Source organism: Alosa sapidissima, chromosome 15 (genome assembly GCF_018492685.1).
Source record: "Alosa sapidissima isolate fAloSap1 chromosome 15, fAloSap1.pri, whole genome shotgun sequence".
NCBI classification, from domain to species: Eukaryota; Metazoa; Chordata; class Actinopteri; order Clupeiformes; family Clupeidae; genus Alosa; species Alosa sapidissima.
The window spans coordinates 8,113,517-8,135,183 of record NC_055971.1 but is presented as its reverse complement, the minus strand read 5'-3'; the positions used below and the strand labels follow the sequence as shown (position 1 = coordinate 8,135,183).

Sequence of the window (21,667 nt, the reverse complement as noted above, 5' to 3'; positions counted from 1 at the left end):
TTAAATTGGTAAAATATGTCTTGTCTTCACCGTGGGATAGTGAGAAGCGTAATTTCGATCTCTTTGTATGTCTGGAACATGTGAAGAAATTGACAATAAAGCTGACTTTGACTTTGACTTTGACTAGTGGACAGACAGTACCAAACATGGAGGGGGTGAAGAGGCAGACAGACTATGCAGAGAAGTCTCTCTCCTCTTCCCTTAAGTGAGGCATTGAACAGTCATTTAGCGCATTAGCAAGGATATTGTACCTTACACAGGGTGATTTCCCAACCACAATGCAAAGGAAGTGGCAGCGGAGGGGAGGGGAGGGTAGGTGCATGCAAAAGCTCGCACCTGAAGAAAGGCCCATGTGGGTCACTGTGGTTTTGTGCTACTGAAGAAGTCTGAAGAAGCATAAAAAAGCCTTTCATTCGCTCCTTGTAGTGTTGTTAAAGTGAGACATATCCGTATTGTCTAAAGCTGTTTCTCCATTCAAATGTTTTAACAACTGAGCCTAAATTGTAAGGTAGGATATTACATTATATCTCTGTCATTATTACAGAATACGTTTCTTACTGTTTGAAGTGTTTGCTGTAAATATGAAAAGAAAGTCATTTTGATTGACCTTGGTGTTTTCATGATCTAATTTTAAATATATTCTCAATAGCTTCAGTTTCTTGCAAACCATGCATTTTCAACTTTCAGAATATTAGAAAACAGACTATTCAGAAAACACACACTATATGCAAGTCTTGCTAGGTTATGGAGACTAAGATGATAGTGGAAACACTGGCGCAATAAAGCAGTTGCCTGCTGTTTGTTGTTGTTAACTTAGACTTCCAAGGGGAGAGTGTGGCAAACAACTCTGGCAAAACAACTATACTTCTAATGATAAAAGGGTCAGTAGTCAGTAAGTGGTACTGTATTCTGTTTCACTGTAGGCTACTGTACTGTACTTAACTATACTGCCTATTTGTCTTTGTCCTCTTTTTCTATTCAGGTTTGAAATAATTTGGAAAAAGGCACTAACATGGAGCACAGCTGTGGTCTGGTCACCAAAAACAAGGAGCCAGGTCTGAATATGAGGCATTCACCAGTCCAATTCACTTGTTACTTAATGTTGAGAGAATGATCATTTCCAACCTATGGCTACGTGAAAACTTCAGTATTACTGTACTGTGTCACCATTTAGTTAGCATGTTTAAACGTTGTAGGTAAGGGACATGTTATTAAGGTCACCTGAGAAGCATGTTTCCAAAGGTTATAGTACTGACGATGATGATGATGATGATGATGATGATGGAGATGATGATGATGACAAGGCTAAGAATAAGAATAATGAATTATGCTGGATGAAGCCAAGTATAGGCCATTTCTTCCCTTACCAAAAAAAGGATAATTAAAGTTAATTTTATGAAGTAAACTTAAGTGCAGTTGATGTACACTGTAATACCCAAGTTTACTTCATGTAGTAAGTTTATTAGCAATGTGCTTGTGATATAAATTGGCCCACTTTCTGTTTATAATAGTAAACTCGTAAGCACTAAAGCACTACCCGTATACTGTAAGTAAACTAGTGAAGATACTAGTTACTTCTAGCACACCTTTTAATTCCTTATAGTAAATGTATTTTTACGGTGTAAAAGTAGTAAAGTTCTAGGTGCACTACAAGTGAACTTATAGGTGTACTGTTTACTATTGGTATATGGACTGCATTTTTACTGCTTTTCCTCTTCTCCGAGCACTCAAAGCTGTTTACACACTGGTGTAGGCACCACCGAGAGCACTTGAGTTAAGTGTCATGTGAGGAGGAGATGAGGTCGAACCTGCAACCTTCTGGTTGTGTGGGTGATTCCTCTACCTCCTGATCCACTGCTGCCCACTGTCAATATGTACTTCTAGCCCATGTTTTCATGTTCATAATAGAATAGCCTGCTTAAAGTAATTCCTCAGTAAACTGTAAGTTTAATTATTTTTATACTACAAGGACACTAATATAAACACTGCCAGTGGACTACACATACAAAACCAACACAACACAATGTAAAATATATATTCACCCAAATATTCATCCAAATATTGTATTCGATCATCCACAACACAAAAAGTAAGATATATGCTTAGTTCAAAAAAAGTAGACCAACAGTGCTCTTCTATAAACGTATTTTTTCTAAGGGTAAATGCCATTGGAAATACACCTGGCATAACAAAAAGTAGTTGGAATTTTTAGCCTCTCAAGTTCAGTGGTTTATTTGATAATCTTGACACAGAATCTTGATTCCTTTTTACAGTTCCTCTGAAGAGTGTGGAGGTAGATGTGCATGTGCAGGGACATGTAGCCACAGTGACCTCCACTCTGCTGTATGTGAATGGAGAAGAGCGCCCCCTAGAGGCTGTGTTTGTGTTCCCTCTGCCTGGAGAATGTGCCGTCTGTCACCTCAGCGCCAAGATAGGAGACACAGAGGTGGTGGCAAAGCTGCAGGAGAAACAGAAGGTGAGATGATAGACAGCTGAGATATCTTAATGAGGTTCAATTGATTACTATGCAGTATTACACAGTAATAGCTGCAGTGTTGGGCAAGTTACTTCAAAAGCGTAATGCATTATTTATTACTTGTTACTGTCATCTCAAAGTAATTTGTTACATTACAATATTACTGTCTTTGAATTGTAAGGCATTACACTATGTTTACATTACTTTCACCAAAATAACAGGAAATATGGATTTGGTGTTCTCAATAGATCTTCATGTGTTCAATGCAGCTCATTACACAGCAGGAGATGATGTGGTATGGCATAATGACTTAGCTAGGCTTAAGGCTAACAAAAGAACAATATAATGGTTGCAGTTATGGCTCCTGGGACAATGTAGGCCCCAAAGGCCAAAGGTCACTCACAACTTAATATAGTAAAATATAGCCATAGTGAAATTGTATGTTGACTTTAAATGGTTCTCATCATTGCTGGTTGCCTTTCCTTCCACTTAGTGGTGTAGACTTAATGCAAATAGTTTGAGAATAATGGCTACGATCTTTGTCTGTAAAAGCAACATTTTAGTTATTCTCACTGCTTGAAATGAGAAGTATAGTCTAACCATGTTAGATCTGTTGCATGAATGGCAGAGATAACTCAAATTCCCTTTCTACAGTCATCTAAACAAGGCAATCAAATTCCAGGACCAGCATAGATGACCAGCATAGATGATTTTTTTAATTCTTGGATAATCTTCTCTGGTGCCAATTGAGCATGTCTCAATTTTGGAATAAAAAGCAAAGTAACTTCAGTTACTGAGAATTGTACCGAGTAAAATATTACTGGAATAGTATTGGTAATGCCATACATTACTGCATTACAGCAAAAAGCAATACATTACTGTAATTACATTACTTCTTTAATGCATTACTCCCAACACTGAATAGCAGTGCACTAATTCAATTTATAATTCAAACATGTATTGCTGGCGTTGTATCATACCAAGTGCAAATAGATAAATATATCCAGTGGAATATGGGACATACCGTACATGGGTTATTGGTAAATATAGACACACATTATTTGTGTGACTTTGAGTAAATAAATCACATTTATGCACAGAAAAGTAGAGTGTGTAAAAAAAATACAATAATGTAAGTACAAGAGCAAAAGGTGATGCATACTTTCCTTTTAAAAAAAAAAGAAGGCCAGTGAACTTTTTCTTTAAAGGTACAATTAGCGATGGCACATGACATTGCGTTTTTTTATATTTGTATTTAAATTTCTTGGATCGTGAGGAGATGTTTGCTGAATGTGGCAAAAAATGTCATGGGCTTGAAATTGCATACCGTTGCTGACCGTACCTTCATTCAACATTTCTTCTACTGTATGTGCCTTTCTTGGTCTCTGCTCACTTTTGTACTCAAAACAATGACACTCTCCCGTGGTCCAAGGAGCAGTATGATGATGCATTGACCTCTCCCTTTGTCGAGGCCCGGGAGGAGTATGATGATGCGTTGAGCTCGGGCCACCAGGCCTTCCTGCTGGAGGAGAGTGATCAGAGCCCAGACGTGTTCCAGCTGAACGTGGGCAGCCTGCCTCCAGGAGAGAGTGCTGCCATCACTCTGGTCTACATCTCAGAGCTGGACATGCAAGCTGACGACGCCCTGCGCTTCTGTCTGCCCGCTGTGCTCAACCCCCGCTACACACCCCAGGGTGAGGCCCAGAAAGTTCTAACGTGTTCTAACATGCCGCTGTTCTGACTAATGTGTGTTTGGAAAAAGTACCTGGTTATTTGAAACCAACTCTTATACTATATACAGCTTAAGAGTGCCACAGGTATGACACCATCAAAATAAAAAGAAAAGAAAAAGTAGCATCTTCCCAACTGTCTTCTCAGACATGGACAGGAGTCAAATGGCCACTGTGACATCAGTCCCAGCTGGTACGGTGCCCTACACTTTGGCTCTCAGTGCTCACCTGTCCTCCCCCCAGCCCATCTCTAAAGTGGAGTCCAACTGTGATCTGGAGCCACTGGCTTACCTCAACCCAGACAAAACACAGGCCACGGTATGGAGTGCTGGACATTATAAATGTGTGATTATAAGCAGTAGGTATAGTGTGGTGTAATGCTATATTCCTCTCTCTGATCCTCCAGGTGAGTCTCTCTCCAGGCCACCTGTTTGATCGTGATGTGGAGCTGCTGCTGTATTACCACGATGCTCATAAGCCCACTGCCATAGTGGAGGCTGGACTGGACACTGCTGAGCCAGGTGAGCGATTGGGCTCTTCATCCGCTGATAAACTGCACATTTCTGTGGAGCTCATATTTTATATTATAAGGCTTTGGTTGAGCACACCCATTTTTGATATAGAAATGTAATAATAATAGTAATAATAATAATAATAATAATAATAAGATTGATTTGTATAGCACCTTTCATACACAGAATGCAGCTCAAAGTGCTTTACATTTGGAGCATGTAACACAATAATACAGATGAGTTAGTCATTATCAGTCATTCCTCTTCATTGCTGTGGCCAATTATGATAGAATCGGCAACATTTAAGAAATACTTTAAGAAATACAGTATGCAAATGCTTAGGCCCCGTTGATGTGGAAACCGCTTGTAGTCAAGTTACTGTAATACAAATTGAGTTCCTCTCTCTGTTTCTCTTAGGCTCTTTAATGGGTAACCCTGTTGTAATGCTCAGCTTATACCCAGAGTTCCCTGCTGCAGTAACATCCTCCCGAAACATGAGTGGAGAGTTTATTTTTGTGGTGGACCGATCAGGGAGTATGGACTGCAAGATGCACACAGGAAAAGATGCAAAGATGCGCATAGCAAGTGCCAAGGTACCATGATTGCAGATGTGGTGCTAGAGAGAACCTAAATGGTGCACTTCTCAGTGCACTCAGGAGATAAGGCATGCATGTTAACGTTGTCCCCTGGGCTGCACTCTTCACTCCACCCATGTTTAACCTGCACGCTAGAGACCTCTCAATGAGTTTCATACTCGTAATGACTTTCAAGGCATTTGACTTTCACTGATTTTTACCTCTAGGACACTTTGCTCCTGCTCTTGAAGAGCCTCCCCATGGGCTGCTACTTCAACATCTATGGCTTTGGCTCCCGTTATGAACATTTCTTCCCGTCAGTATGCTTTTACATTTATCTATATCTGATGTTAACAGTGAACTATTCATATCAGATTGGTGCAATGTGATGACTTTTGTCCTCTTGTAGGAGGATATTAAATCCTTCAATCAAGTGATGGATTCCATGACTTGAGTAACAGGACTGTTCACCTTCTTGCAGGAAGAGCGTTGAGTACAACCAGAAGACGATGGATGATGCTCTTGAAAAAGTGAAGGGAATGAGAGCAGACATGGGGGGCACTGAGATTCTTCAGCCTCTGAAACACATCTACAGCCAGCCCTGCATCCCCAGTCACCCCAGACAGGTGTGACTACTGACTCATTGTATGGTTACCTGCCTCCAGTTCTGGCAGCATAGTCAGTGTAGATTTGAAGTTTCAGGTATAACAGTTTTGAGACTTCTGAATTCTGCCTCTCCTGCCCTATCTTCATAAGAGCTGTTCTTGTATGTTCTTCAGCTGTTCATTTTTACTGATGGAGAGGTGGGGAATACCAAGGAGGTTTTGGACCTGGTGAAGAAAAATGGGCACTCTCACAGGCTGGTAGCCTACTACATTATAAAATGATGATAGTTGTATTTTCTATTTTTTTATGTACATAAAGGAAAAGTTTCCCATTTCAGTTAATGGCACAGAATCAGATCTGCATTAGTGTACTGTATGTCTGTCATAATATTCCTTCTTATTAGCTAGAGTGTCTCTGGCAAAAGATGATCAGATATTTTTCACATCTTTTGCAGGATTCTAGATTATTTGTTAATGGCAGGTCCCTTTCATTTATTTCAACTGTAATGGTGTAAAAGTATAATTTAATTTTTTATGTTGTCTTTTTATGTTTTCTTTTTGAGAGAATAGGTTTCATTTTGGACTTTCAAAGATTTATTCTTCTTAGTCTAAGTGAACTAGTTCCTGTTTGTGCTGTCAGGTTGGAAGTCTTGATAGGTGGTAATTCCAAAGATCGGACTATTATTTACACAGTTTTGAGGTAGAATCTTTTTTACTATTCTAATGCAATTTATTTTGTATTGTGTCCAGATGCTTCTCTTTTGGAATCGGACAGGGTGCCAGCACTGCTTTAATCACAGGCCTGGCCAAGGAGGGCTCTGGGCATGCTCAGTTCATCACAGGAACAGACCGCATGCAGCCAAAGGTAGGAGGAGATGGAGACAGCAGAAGGCTTGAATTCTGAAAGAGAGAAGAAATCACATCTATTCAACTAAACAAAATTCTGCATCTAACTTCTTTGTCTGACCTGAGATTTATTATATTTCAGTGAATTGTGATTGGTCTATTTTTCTTTCTATCTTATAGGTGATGCAGTCTCTCCACTTTGCTCTACAGCCAATAGTCAAAAATATCTCAATCAAATGGAACATTTCAGATGGTGTCATAGGGGCACTTCAAACTAAAAGTGTAGTCCACAACCGAATATCATTCTTTCAAAAACTCGGCAGTGTGAAAGCTTTATTTCAAAGAAGGAAGAGGACCCAGGAACCTGGCCCACCTGGAGGAGATGGCCTAAATCCACTTTTAGTCACCCCTTTATCTCCACCAATCACTGTACTCTTCCAGGGTCAAAGGGCACTGTTCTATGCCCAGCTCAATGGAGTGGTAGTACATTTTTAAATTTTTGTTTTATTTCTATTATTGTTTTTAGCTTTGGACTTCTTATGGACAATATCAGTTAAATATATTTAAATCACAATTTGACTTCAGAGTTTCATTTGAAAGTGCAAAATGCATATAGTAATATACAAAGTTTCTAACTTCATATTTGATCTGCCTTCTTAGAGTTCAGAACATTCTGAAGGGTCTGTGACAATACAATACAACATGAAAGAAGACCTGATTGAGGAGCAACTGAACTTCTGTCTGAAACCCACACAAGATACTGGGTAACACACACACACACACACACACACACACACACACACACACACACACACGCACACACACACTCACTGGTAGCGGCTGAATGGTTTCTTGTAGAAAGTGGGACTTTTCACACATTAGCAGTGGTCTTTTATCTCTGTGGACTGCTGTGAAGGCTCCAATCCTGCAGTATACTCCACAGGTGGTATCAAGTGGCGCAGAACACTTAAGTGTTGCACCTTACACAGTTCATGCTGAGATGAGATTCAATGAGTGGATTCATCTGGTGATCACATGACTCTTTGGTTGGATATTTAAAAGTAGCCTGGGCTATTCCAATTTTTCCGTTATTATGACCGCCGCGCAGCGAAGCATGTCCAAATTTCCGTCAAGGATTCCCGGGACACTGAAAGACCGGGGTAGACGAAACTTGGTGGGCATGTAACCCCATATGGATAGCATAGAACCATTGTTTTTCGTTTTGATCTGTAGCCCCCCGCTGGACTGCACCCCCCGAAAGGAGGGTAGGGCAGACACAGTTTTCTGTGAATATCTCGAGAACCGTAAGGTTTAGGAGGACCATTTTTTTTGTATGTTGATCTCAAGGGGCCATGTCAACCCATTCCATAACCACTCATTTCAAGTATATAGTGCCACCTAGTTAAACACAAAAAAGTAAAAATGAGGTGTTGTAATCGCAGGTATCTGTGACCTAACATAGTCAAAACTGCACGAAATTGTAAGTGTAGGATCATTATGACACCCTCTGAATGCACGCCAAGTTTCGTGGAATTCTGTTCATGGGGGGCCACACAATAAATTAATTTATGTTACTATACACCAACTGGCCTATAGGTGGCCGGAGACAGTTTTCTGTGAATATCTCGAGAACCGTAGGGCCTAGGAGGTCCACCTTTTTTTTGTATGTTGGTCTTAAGGGGGCATGTCAACCCATCCCATTACCACTTATTTCATGTATAGCGCCACCTAGTTAAAAATTAAAAAGCAAAAAATTAGGTGTTTTCATCACAATATCTCTGGCTGACATGGTCAAAACTGCACGAAATTGAAAGTGTAGGATCATTATGACACCCTCCGAATGCATGCCAAGTTTTGTGAACTTTCGTTCATGGGGGGCCTAACAATAAAATCATTTATGTGTACATTTAGTGACCGTACACCAACAAGGATTCCCGGGACACTGAAAGACCGGGGTACATGAAACTTGGTGGGCATGTAACCCCACATGGATAGCATGGAACCATCGTTTTTCGTTTTGATCTGTAGCCCCCCAGCTGTACTGGACCCCCCGAAAGGAGGGTAGGGCAGACACAGTTTTCTGTGAATATCTTGAGAACTGTAGGGCCTAGGATGACAAATTTTTTCCGTATGTTTGCCTCCAGGGGTCATGTTAACCCATTCCATGTGCACACATGTGCATAAACAGATACACACACACACACACATACATTCACAGTAATCATACGTATGACACATACTCACACAGTAGACATATGTACGCATGCATGCACATGCACAAACACACATACGCAGGCAAACACACAAGCACGCACACACACACACACCCACACACCCACACACATAAACATAAACGTGTACACGCACACATGCACACAATTCAAGAATTTCTCAGATACCAGTGAGAATTGAGTGTGGATAATGCAATTTAGTGAGACAGTTAGAATCATATAGGCCTTTCAGCGTGATTTATTTTTGTGGAAAAAATGTGCTGGACTGGGCGGCGGTCATATTTTGTACCGCTCTGCGGTATATCTAGTTTTGAATAGCCACTGCATAGGCCAACATCTTGCGTTTTGATCTGTGCTGTGCACAGATTCAGTGCTGCTAGAACTCTGTTACCCTGTTAGGTGTGCTGTGTGAGAAGGGGCGGCAAACGGACCAATGGTTCGACAGATATGCGGTTAACACAAAAACACACAGGCTGACACACAGACAGACAGACATTCCTGCAATTTATAGATGTCTTTAGATAAAAGCCTTTGCTAATACATAAACAAATAAACATAAAGAATTGTGGAAGTTTACTGGTCCTCCTCCCACTTTAGAGTGACTCTCCACCGGCTGGGGGCTCGGACTCTGATCCGCTCGCTGGAGATGGAGGAGAGGGCAGCAGGGCCAGAGGCAAAGGCCCTGAGAGAGAAGCTGCTGCAGCTCAGCCTGCAGTCTGGAGTCAGCTGCACACACACCGCCTTCATCGCCATCCACAAGGGCAGTGGACAGACTGTGCAGGGACCACTGCTCCACAGAACTGTGCCAACGCCAGGTTAGAGTGGGTCTCTATATTGTGGCACTTATAATATCCCAATGATTCTGTTCAGGAAAATAATATACAGGTTGCTCTGTTAACCTGTTTTTTTCTGACACTTTATGCTTTTTACCAGGAACGTTTTTTGTTGCACCTTTGGCCAATGGCTGTTCAATTCCAATGGCTGCAGGTTATGGTAAGTGTTTGCTCCACACATTACACTGCACAAAAAGTTATTTTTATAAATACACCATTACCCTAAAATGTATTCTTGGAAGTGCATGTAGGCCTATATGATTAGTGATTTTTTTTTGTTGTTGTTGAAGGTGAACATAGTAATCCTACCACTCCTTTTATTAGCTCTAACTAATGTCATATCCCATTGTTGGTGGTTTTGGACAATATAACACATTTAGTGTGTCACAGTCATTACACACACACACACACACACACACACACACACATCATTATCACAGTTTACAATCCAACATTTTCTGTTTGTTTTTACCATTTGAAATTAAATTGTGTTTCTGTCTTCAGGAAGTGATGATGATGACTATGAGAATTGTGACTGTGGAGAACGTGACTACATAGTTTTTTTACCCAACGATGAACAATTCAACAGTAGGTACTTTATCAGAAACACATTTCAACAGTTCAAAGCTTGTTCATCCATCCTAAAATCCTCCACACACACACACACACACACACACACACACACACACACACACACACACACACACACACAGGTAGGCTACAATGTGAAACAGACAAACACCTTTTGGATATGGTGGTATATGTTGGGTGACGATTCTTGCAATATTTAAGGAGATGCTGAGAATGAGGCGATATGCAGATGCATGTATTTACCAATAAGTACAGGAGCATGCCAGAGGCTTATGTTGTTTAATACGTCATCATCACAGCTAGTTGTGTCGGTGACGGTGCCAGCAGAGCAACTACGGTGTGCCGGCCATTGTATAAAACCCACATACCGGATAAGCAGTTGTTATTGGTTCCCGGCACCTCTATGATTTTGGAAATCAGCTTGAATGGGAGGGTTTCCAGACGGATCTGTCAGAGAAAATTTAAATTTAAACTACAAGCAAAATGGCCTGAATGCATTTTGTAGGCCTATACCTGTTTGGACAGCACAAATGAAATACAAACATGGAAGAAAGTCTCTGATAGAACAATCATGTATCTAATAAATAATCGGTACAATGGCATGATACCTTGAACAACACAAACAAGAAATACATGTTTTTGTGGAGAACTCTCTCACCAAAGTCAAGATACAATCCACAGGGAGGTTTTTTGTGAAAAAACAGAAAATTAAAATTGAATATTCAATTATTCAACATTTTAGTGATAGTCAACACCATACCACAACTTGGATACTGATATGCTAGCTGTTATCTAATGGATGTGTTGTCTAAGAGAAGTAGTAGAGAAGTATGTTTGGTGAACATAATATTACATTTTTAGTGTCAGAGAACATATCAAACAGTTTACAATCTAACATTTTCTGTTTGTTTTACAATTTCAAATTCAACTGTTTCTGCCTTCAGAATGTAGTGATGACATTGACTACATAAATTGTAGCGCTTCTGCAGTTGATTCCGATAGCGATGAAGACGACTGTGCCTACGTGAATTGTCACCCTGAAGATGGACTGTTGAACAGTAGGTAGCCTACTTTACCAGTTATACCTTTCCACATTAGAAGCCTTTACAGAAACCTTTCTAAAATCCAGACACACATTATAGACACACACACACACAGGTAGGCTACAATGTGACAGACAAAAAGACCTTTTGGATGTCGTGGTGTATGTTGGGTGACGATTCTTGCAATAAGTACAGAGCTCACAAGACTAACAATACAGCAAAGATCTTTCCGTGTTGTTGCTTCTCCTGGAGCAGGGCTCTGTTCATGCGTAGTCCATACATCATGAATGCGCTCTTGATGCGCAGTTGCAACATTTTGGAGGTACGCAACAGCCCCACATGCCACTTTGATGATGCAATTTTCATCACATGTTCAGCCAGCATCGTGTGGGAGCATGCCAGAGGCTTGTAGTCTAGAAATCTAGGGCCATCCACATGGAGACGCTTTTTGGTTGAAATGCACATGTTTTGCATTGTCTTTGCCGATTGTCCAAACGAATCCTGTAAAAGCACTGCCTGAAACCGCATTTTTTGAAACCTGGTCCCAGGGTGAAAAAATTCGAAACCGTAGCCCTTGCCAGTTCGTTTGGATGGCGAAAGCGCATACATGCGTATCGATGATGTCATCGCCACACCTCAGCTGCCCTGGACTTGACACTTATAGCCTAGTATTGCCTAACAATACTAGTTTTCATACATGCCATTACCTACGATTACACTCAGTAGGATAAATATCCCAACTGGTGCTGCGCAGCGCCAATAGCTTATCATGACTTGGTGGACCAGTATTTTTTCATTTTTTCTATGTGTTTTCTTGATGCATTCTAGCTACTGTCAGTGACTGACGCAGAACTAGCAGTGTATGTTTAAATCAATTTGTGCGTAGTGCCGGTGTCATTAATTTATTTTACATGCCTTACAACATAAATAAATACATTCATAGTCTAGTGAAGTCACATGTGAGCATACAAGTCGCTTAGAACTCATGTTAAGCCTAGTAGATGCGCATTGCGTACTAAATGCGAATGCATGATTTGATGCAGGCAAAAGTATCGACTGTTACTAACGAAGGTATTATAGCAATTTTATAAATGTGGCGACGAAATAGCCTAGAACTTGGTTTAGCATTTAGTAGCCTATGCACTTGCGGTGATAGCCAAAACTAATGTGACTATACAACCAAAGAAAGTAAAGATTATTTGCGCCTGCATTAGCCAAATAAAGGACGGGACTGCACCCTTCACAAACCGTTTATTAGTTTTACAGTTGACTACAGTTGACAGTTTACTATCAGTCCGCACAAGCGATTCTGGTTTCCTTGCACTTGCCATTTTCGTCATAGCCTATTCTGTCTGTTTGTATACAGCGCGCAAGCTTTGGGGAATTTCTGTAACAGCAACAGTGCCACCTATAGGCCTGGAATATGAAGTAACGTGTTGAGTCGTGTTGAGATGGATCTGTTTGGACGCAAATATTCTTGAAACTATTCCAGGGAAGACGGGGGAGAAAAAGATTGTTTTGGTACGTGTGGACTAGGCCCAGACACACCCCAGCAGCAGCAAATGTAATTTGCAGCCAGGGTCGTCTAGCAACTCTCTGTTGGCTAGCGAGCTGGAAAGACCAAACTTCGGTCAGGCCAATCACATTAGCCGGCTTCAGACCGTCGAGCCAAAGCCGAGCTAGCCAGGCCGTGCCGGGGCTAATTGCTTTCACACCTTCAGGTGCTGGTGTTACCTGGTGCCACTTGGGGGCTATATTGGTGCTACTGGCCCCTGATTTCTGGCCCACCCTAAACGTTGCCTTGCACGCGCGATTTAATTCACGCTGCTAGGCAGCCTGGATACCATGGAGCAAATTTTCGCCTCAGTTAGGAGACCAATCACAGAACGGAGGGAGGGCAGTAAGACGATGACGACACACCGTAGCCGTTATGAGCCACGTACAAACGCATTTGATAGACATTCGTAGCGCCCAATAAACGGCTCTGGGCATTCGTAAACCACGTTTCAAATACGAGAAAATTAATGCCTAGTTCCCAGACCCCGTCTCATTTTAGATGAGGGTATGACGTTAGCCAGGCTAAACGTTGGGCCACTTGATGCTAGAGCCGGTGTGTGAAGTCGAGAAACATGATAGAATGGAATGGCTATGAAATCACAGCAGTATTTGCTAGTACACCGAATTTAGAGATAGCGGTTACGTTCGTATTAAAGGGATATTCCACCATTTGGGGAATTACACTCATTTTCCACCTCCCCTTGAGTTAAACAATTGATTTTTACCTTTCTCCAGTTCATCCAGCCGTTCTCTAAATCTGGCGACACCACTTTTAGCTCCAGCCTAGCATTAAACATTGAATTGATTTAGTCCATTAGCATCTTGCCTGCTAGCATCACGTTTAAAAGTGACTAAGATTTCTGGTAATTTTCCTATTTAAAACTTGTCTCCTCTCAAGTTAGATTAAAGTGTAATAAGACCAATGGAAAATCAAATGTAGCGATTTTCTAGGCTGATTTGACATGGAACTATACTCTCATTCAGGCGTAATAATCCAGTCACTAACCGATTCGTCTGCTGCAGCTCAACCTTGTTGCTGGAAGTTAGCCTACAGGGACTATTTTCAGGTGCTGAATGATATCATTGTGCTGCTGTGCCCATGGTGTTCCTTGATTATTACGCTGGAATGAGAGTATAGTTCCATGTCAAATCAGCCTAGAAAATCGCAACTTTTTATTTTTCATTTTGGTTCCCGGCACCTCTATGATTTTGGAAATCAGCTTGAATGTGAGGGTTTCCAGACGAATCTGCCAGAGAAAATTTAAATTTAAACTACAAGCAAAATGGCCTGAATGCATTTTGTAGGCCTAGTACCTGTTTCGACAGCACAAATGAAATACAAACATGGAAGAAAGTCTCATCTGAAAAACACATAAATAATTTGTACAAAGACAGGAAACATAGAACAACAAAAACAAAATTATATTTTTATTAAGAAATACTTGTTTTTTGGAGAACCGTTTCATCAAAGCCAGGGTACAGCCCACAGGGAGTATACAAAATTAAAATCGAACGTTCAATTATTCAACATTTTATTGATAATCAACACCACATCACAACTTGGCATGGTTATACTAGCTGTTGTGGGGGTGTGTTGTCTAAGAGATAAGCTCCAGTTTGGTGAACATAATATTACACATTTAGTGTCACAGAGAACATGTTAAACAGTTTACAATCCAAAATGTTCTGTTTACAATTTCAAATGAAACTGTTTCTGTCTTCAGGATGTAGTGATGACGATAACTATGTGAATTGTGACGACTGTGGAGAACAAGACTACACAAATTGTTTACCCAACGATGAACAATTCAACAGTAGGTACTTTATCAGTAACACATTTCAACAGTAGAAGCCACAGAAACCTTCCTTGATGTGATGTGTCACAAAATTTTGGAGGGACGCAACAGCCCCTGCATGCTGCATTGATGATGCAATTTTCATCACATGCTCAGCCAGCACTGCATGCGTGGAATTCAGACGCGGAGCATGCCAGAGGCTTATGTTTAATACAGACGGCATTAGCGCAGCTAGTTGTGTCAAAAAGAAAAAACGTGTCAGCTGGACAAGCAGTTGTTAAGCAGTTGTTATTGGTTCCTGGCATCTCTTGATTTTGTAAATCAGCTTGAATGGGAGGGTCTCTAGACGGATCTTGCCAAAGCAAATTAAAATTTAAACTGCAAGCAAAACAATTTCAAATTAAACTGTGTTTCTGTCTTCAGGATGTAGTGATGGCTATGCATTTTGGAGGCCTAGTACCTTTTTGGACAGCATAAATCAAAATACAAACATGGAATCAAAATACAAACATGTATTCTAATCTAATCATCTAAAAACACATAAATAATTGGTACAATGACATTACACATTGAACAACACAAACAAAGGGATACATACATTATTATTAAGAAATACCTGTTTTGTGGAAGGACCTCTCACCAAAGTCAAGATGCACTCCATAGGGATTTTTTTTGTGGAGATACAGAAAGCTAAAATTGAATATTCAATTATTTGCCTATGTGCTTTACAATTTTAAACGTAACTGCGTTTCTGTGTTCAGGATGTAGCCCTTCTGATTTGGATAGCGATGAAGATTGCAATGAGCAAAACTATGTAAATTGTGACTTCACAAATGACCAATTCAACAGTAATGTGATTAAAGGTAGGCTACTTTATCAGTAATACATTTCAATAGTACAGTGCTGCTTGAATGTGAACCCCTTGTACAATGTGGAGTTGTATGTTGTCTTATCATGACTTTTATCATCACCAGTTTTTAAAATATGAACTGTCAGGTGTATATTTATCAAATGCATCCTTGTTTAGAGGGAATTGTGTGAGAAGCTAAAAAATCATGAAACATGGAATTCATGTACTGTATATACAAAAATAAGTGAAGCTGCCCCAGCTGCACTGGTAAAGTCAAGTAGGTAACTGATTAATGTAAAACATATTTGGGTGCTGAAATAATCAATTAAGCATACTAATTAAACAGACTTCTTTTGGAAAGGGTTTGAGCAGCCATGATTAAAGGCCCGTAAGCAGGCCGTCAAAAAAACGCGTTGCACGGGAGGGAGGGGGAGGGAGTAGCGAGCTAGCTCTCTGTTTTGTTTGAACATCAACAGAAGTGACGTATCCCTGCTATCGCTGATACAACCTTTAACTATATTGTAAGAAAAACACGAGGAGTTCATAGGGAAAAAGATGATTCTTCGGTTAATGCAGCTTCAATCTTTATTCCAATAAAAAGCAATCACAGAAGCATGTGGGACGTACTTCTGGGCACCAATCTTGCAGAATGAACCTTCATTAGAGACACTTGATGAGTGACTTGATGAGTGAGCCTGAGCTCCTCAAACTCTTGGCATATATTCTGTTTGAAAATTCCATCCTACCTTGGAAAGGGTTTGAGCAGCCATGATTAAAGGCCCGTAAGCAGGCCGTCAAAAAAACGCGTCTGCATGAGAATTAGATAACACCTTGACTGGGATGGTTATCAGAGGCCTTCCCCCATACCTATTCTAGTGTTTCTCACACATCAATTTCTTCCTGGCCCCAGGTTGTCTGGTTGCCAGAGCAGGAACAATAAGAACACACCATTTGGTGCGCAATTGTGCATCATATCACTCTGAGAAATTTTATTGGGCAGGATGAAATCTTACAATATTATGACCGCCGCTAGTGTAGCGATTATAAAGGAGTCATCAACTTCCGATGAATCGTCAACTTGCAACGATTCCAGGAGCACATGAAACTTGGTGGGCATGTAGCTCCGCTAAGCTTTTACGGAAAAACACACACACATGCACGCATACACACACATGCACACACACACACACACACACACACACACACACACACACATAAACACATACACACATACAGGCACAAACACATACATACACACACATAAACACACACATAAACACATGCATGGACACACATACACACACACACACACACACACACACACACATACACACATACACAAATAAAGACACACACACACACACACACACACACACACACACACACACGGACATACTCGCATACACAAAAGTTGCAAGAGTAGGGGATGGAATAGGAGATGGAGACAAGCGTGACAATTGACAAGCGTGATTTATTTTTGCAGAAAGAATGTGCAGGACTGAGCTCATTGTACCGCTATGAGGTATATCTAATTTCCGACTTGTATATAGATAGTTAATAAAGAATAGTGAATGCTAGTTAGATAAATACATGTTCCGATCGTATTCAGAACGGCACTGATTTACGTTATTTTGGTCCCAAACCAAAATAGTCCTTATCGTCCAAAAATACCCTAGGTTGTTGTGAAACCAGCATTTCCTTTAAGTCCTTGCTCTGGCCCTGGTGTATCAGAATTTACTTTAAAGCATTGCTTGTTTACAAACCACTAAACGGGACAGAACTAAATGACTTACTCTCATGCTCCTGCTAAAATTATTCTTCTTTTTCTCAGTTTTAAAACCAATTAATGCTTTTTTGAGAAGAGATTAGTACACATCACTGTATGAGATCTTCATTTTCTTGACAATTTCTCACATGGAATAGCCTTCCATTTCCAGAGCAGAGTTTGAGTAGTTCTTTGTTTCTGGCCATTTTGAGTCTTTACTGAATCCACAAAAGCTGATGGTCTACTCATGAAGGCCAGTGGTGTTGCCTCTTTAATCAGGGGGAAGAGTTGACAGTTGTGCTCACAAAATAGCTAAAGGGTTTTATGATGAAGCATTAGCATTTTAAAATGATAAATTCGGATTAGCAAACGCAACATGCCATCGGAACACAGGACAAGTGGTTGCCAATAATGGGCCACTGTCAGATGATGTAGGCCTAGACTTTGTGCATGTGAATATGAATGGGAATTTCTGTTTCTATACACTCTTAGTTAGTCAAAGTGCATTTTATGTCTATTTATCATAGTTCCCCAGACCCATGAGGACCCTCTTCTAGAACTAATTTCCCTCCAGAAGGCTGATGGGTCATGGAAAATGGAGTCAGCTTTGGTCAAGTTACTTGGGAGGACACATGAAGCGGCTGATAAGTCGATGCCAATGAGGGTATAATTCTGTTGCATACTTACTGATGAAAACGTAAAACTCATGAGCTGGAAATTTCAGTGTTTAAGGGGGTTTTTTTTGTAACAATCTCTCATTGGTAAAATCATTGTCATTATTGCATATATGCTGTTGATTTGACAACAGTTCTGTAGAGCTAAAACCTGACATCTACACACTGTAAAATGACCAGTTATGTCACCTCTCTTTGGTTCTAAGTTTTCTAAGTTGTACTGATTAACACTAGGAGATATTTATAGTTCAGTGTTTTGTCTATGCATAGGCAAACAAGGCTGTGTGGGCTACAGTTCTGGCTCTGATTTGGCTCTATGGTTTCTGCCTGGAGGCCCGGGATGAATGGCAGTTTGTAGCCATGAAGGCAGCATCTTGGATTCAAGCTCAGAAAGGTAAACTGTCTCCTCTCAGTCACTGTCAGTTTAAAAATGTGTGTGTGTGTGTGTGTGTGTGTGTGCTCACGTGTGTCTCTTGTGTTGCAGTGGACTGTGTGTCTCAGTGTGTGCAGGCTGGAAATGCTCTGCTGGGATGTCAGCTGCAGCAGAAGACCCTGGCCCTCTGAGGACTTCACCACACTTTTCTGCGAAACACAACACATCAGACTGATCTTAACTGATTCAGATGACAAATCCTGCTCAAATAGTTTCATGCTGTATGTGTTACTATTAATAGAAACATTGGTCTTTCCTTGATGTTATTGACTGTGTTCTTACTTTTTAAATCTACTGGGCAAGAATGTACTTTGCCAGGAACTCAAGAAAGGCTTGTTGATTTCAGGAATACTGGGATCATGCAGCCTAAAAGATGTGTATACCTGAGATAATGTAATCAACCACCCTGATTCTTAATCTGTGTATGGTGAAGGTGACTGATGAGTTATCAGTATGAAAGAGCAACACATTTTAAATATTTAGGGCACAACTGGTTCTCAGGAAAGTGTGTTGCAAGATAAACTATGACAACTAGATGTGTTGAAACTTGATTCAAAACACGGTTCATGGTACACATACCACACGTTACAGTCATGCTGTATAAAGAAGAACTCATTTTATGGTTGGCATCACTGTTTTCTTCCATACTGTTACATTCCAATGTTGTCGGAGATAGCAATGTATTACAATACACAGAGCCAGTGCTGTGTGCGCAGGAAAGAGCTTTTTTCTACAGAATACTCACAAAATGGACAGCTACCGAATTCTGAGGAGATGTAACAAAAAGTGCTACAGGTTAGAAATAACTTTGAATCACTTAGTATCTTTATGGGGTTAAAACCCATCAGTGTGATGACTGTTTGGATCTGAAATGTAAGGGTTTGTGTGATAAATCAACAGTTTAAAGTAGGCATACTCAATCCAGGCAAAAGGTTGATATTTGATCTTCAGCCAATTAAATTACTTGCCTGCCATGCTCCCGGAGGAACCTTTTGATTGGTAGAATAGTGCATGTCAGCCTGAGCTAATTTGTTTAACTTCTACAGAGAGAACATGCTGGTCAGAGATAAGAGAAGTGCAGGCAATAGTCATTAAGCGCTTTCAGATATAACCTCCGGAGTACATGCGGAGGTTTGTCAAACGGAGGTCCTACCCTTCGGATGATTCAGATATGATGCTAACCTGCGGACCTAATACTGACCTTAGACGGACGTATGTGTGAACGACATACACGCACATTACAGAATCTCCGTGCGGTTGTCGAGTGAGGGGCGGGGGCTTGTAGAGTTCACAAGATGCGAGATATGACGCAGAATATAGCGCTGTAAGTGTTCAAGGAGCAGAAACCAGTGTGATGGACTGGTGTACACTCCCTGGGAGTATGTGTTATTTTTTGTTTTTTTTTGTAACCTTGTCATGAGTTAGTCATTCTCAAAGCAGAAGGTAACAGCAATATAGTCACTACGTGCAGAAACCAGTGAGTAATTTTTTGTAACCTTGTCAGTCATCCTCAAAGCTGAAGGTAACAGCAATAGACATAGACAGGTAAAATGGTTAGACCAGTGGTCCCCAAACTACGGCCCGCGGGCCGGGCCCGCCACCTCATTTTGGGTGCCCCCCCCAAGACATGTCCGTAGTATATAGCATCCGGCCCGCACGGGAGTACAACATCGTCAAACTAAAACCTCCGCAATTTCCCCCATTTATTCTTTATGGTGAGTCAAACAGTACACATGTAATACTCTTTTTGTCCACCGGTGGTTGTTTTGGCGCTGTTTTGCGTTTGCCATCGAAAACGGAATGAAATGTAGGCTACCTGCAAACAATGTGAGAGGCCTATGCTGACTGCATCAGTGCTCAAAGTATTTAAAAAGTTTATCAATTAATTGTTAATAACGAACTAACTTCTATTCAAGTCAGACTTTAAATTATTTGTAGGATATTCACACTTGAGCTGTGTATGCAAAGACACAGAATTCAGAGTTCACACATTTTTAATAAAATATACTTTTGGGACTCCCTGCTAAGACTTTTGGGAATGCAAACGTTTTTTTATTAGTATTATTTAATTTTACACTGATATGGCATGATGACAATATAAACACAGCTAACAATGGTATTAAATTGCAATAGCCTATGATTAAATGTAATAGAATATTCAACTAAGGTAGACTGCTGTTGTTCACAGCACTAAGCTATTTATGGTTACTGATATAGAACTACTCCGAGTCTCTGACCCTCTCTTGGAGCCAGGCATAGTGAGCTGGCCCTCGGAAGAAAAAGTTTGGGGACCACTGGGTTAGACCAACTCCCCTTAAACCAGGGGTGTCAAACTCAAATTCACAGGGGGCCAAAATTAAGAACTGGGAGTATGTCGCGGGCCAAGCTCAACATTTATTGAATAACCGACGTTTTTATTGAATTAAAACTGTATACACACAAGAAAAAATAGAATGCAGGCATTTCTGAATATAGCCTAATAGAAAAAATATATTGAATAGGCTATCTGAATAGAAAAAAAATATTTGCCTATTTTTTGCAGGTGAACTATACAAATTGTAAATAACATTTAACAAATTATCAAAATTGTAATTGTAACTATTAACAGTTAACAAACTCTCCCTCTGAGAATGGCCGATATCCTGTGCAACAGTAAAACTCGCTTTTACAGCAGCATCACTTTGTGACTTGGCTTGGCTGCGCTTGCTTTCAATTCTCCCACTTTCTGTAGCTTAAGCTTCGCATCCAGATCTTTGTATTTGTCTTCATGTTTAGTTTCGTAGTGCTGTTTTATGTTGTACTCTTTAGTGACAGCTACGGTGAATCCACATGCCAAGCAAACGGATTTGTCCTTGAATAATATGAACATATAATCGTTTTCCCACCTATCTTGAAAGCTCCGATTATCAATCTTTCGCTTCGCCATTTTCGTTGATAGTTTGTCTGGTTGCATGGTTTGTTTATGAACAGAAAAGGCATTTTGGGATTTGAAGTGTTATCGGTGTATGATACACTATATGTACAGTATGTAGCAACTTGATGGGCTGCGTTGCCCTGGGCTGCGCTCATGCGCTGAATAGAATGCTAGGCCAGCTCTAACGCGGATGCGCTGAAGAGAATACTGTCGGGCCAGCTCAGATATGGATGCGC

The 21,667-nt window shown here is 40.6% G+C and overlaps 1 protein-coding gene and 1 long non-coding RNA gene across 3 annotated transcripts; both read left to right on the top strand.

Annotated features, from left to right (window-relative positions):
• The first annotated feature begins 353 nt into the window (after positions 1–353).
• LOC121683622 (von Willebrand factor A domain-containing protein 5A-like) lies at positions 354–10,393 on the top strand. Of its 2 annotated transcripts, XM_042063328.1 has the most exons (15): positions 354–508; positions 983–1,055; positions 2,274–2,476; positions 3,948–4,170; positions 4,355–4,524; positions 4,613–4,727; positions 5,136–5,311; positions 5,521–5,609; positions 5,775–5,919; positions 6,073–6,152; positions 6,649–6,763; positions 6,925–7,224; positions 7,405–7,508; positions 9,573–9,796; positions 10,313–10,393. In XM_042063328.1, the coding sequence occupies exons 2-14, from the start codon at positions 1,013–1,015 to the stop codon at positions 9,793–9,795; spliced, it is 1,986 nt and encodes a 661-aa protein (XP_041919262.1). In that variant the 5' UTR covers positions 354–508; positions 983–1,012; the 3' UTR covers position 9,796; positions 10,313–10,393. The 2 variants fall into 2 exon arrangements, with proteins under 2 accessions (XP_041919262.1, XP_041919263.1); XM_042063329.1 differs by lacking the exons at positions 7,405–7,508; positions 9,573–9,796; positions 10,313–10,393 and having other exon boundaries at positions 356–508; positions 6,073–6,156; positions 6,925–7,121.
• On the top strand, positions 10,384–14,807 carry LOC121683632. The gene is made up of 3 exons (XR_006022858.1): positions 10,384–10,396; positions 11,389–11,461; positions 14,724–14,807. It is a non-coding gene; the product is annotated as an uncharacterized LOC121683632 (long non-coding RNA).
• Positions 14,808–21,667: the final 6,860 nt, after the last annotated feature.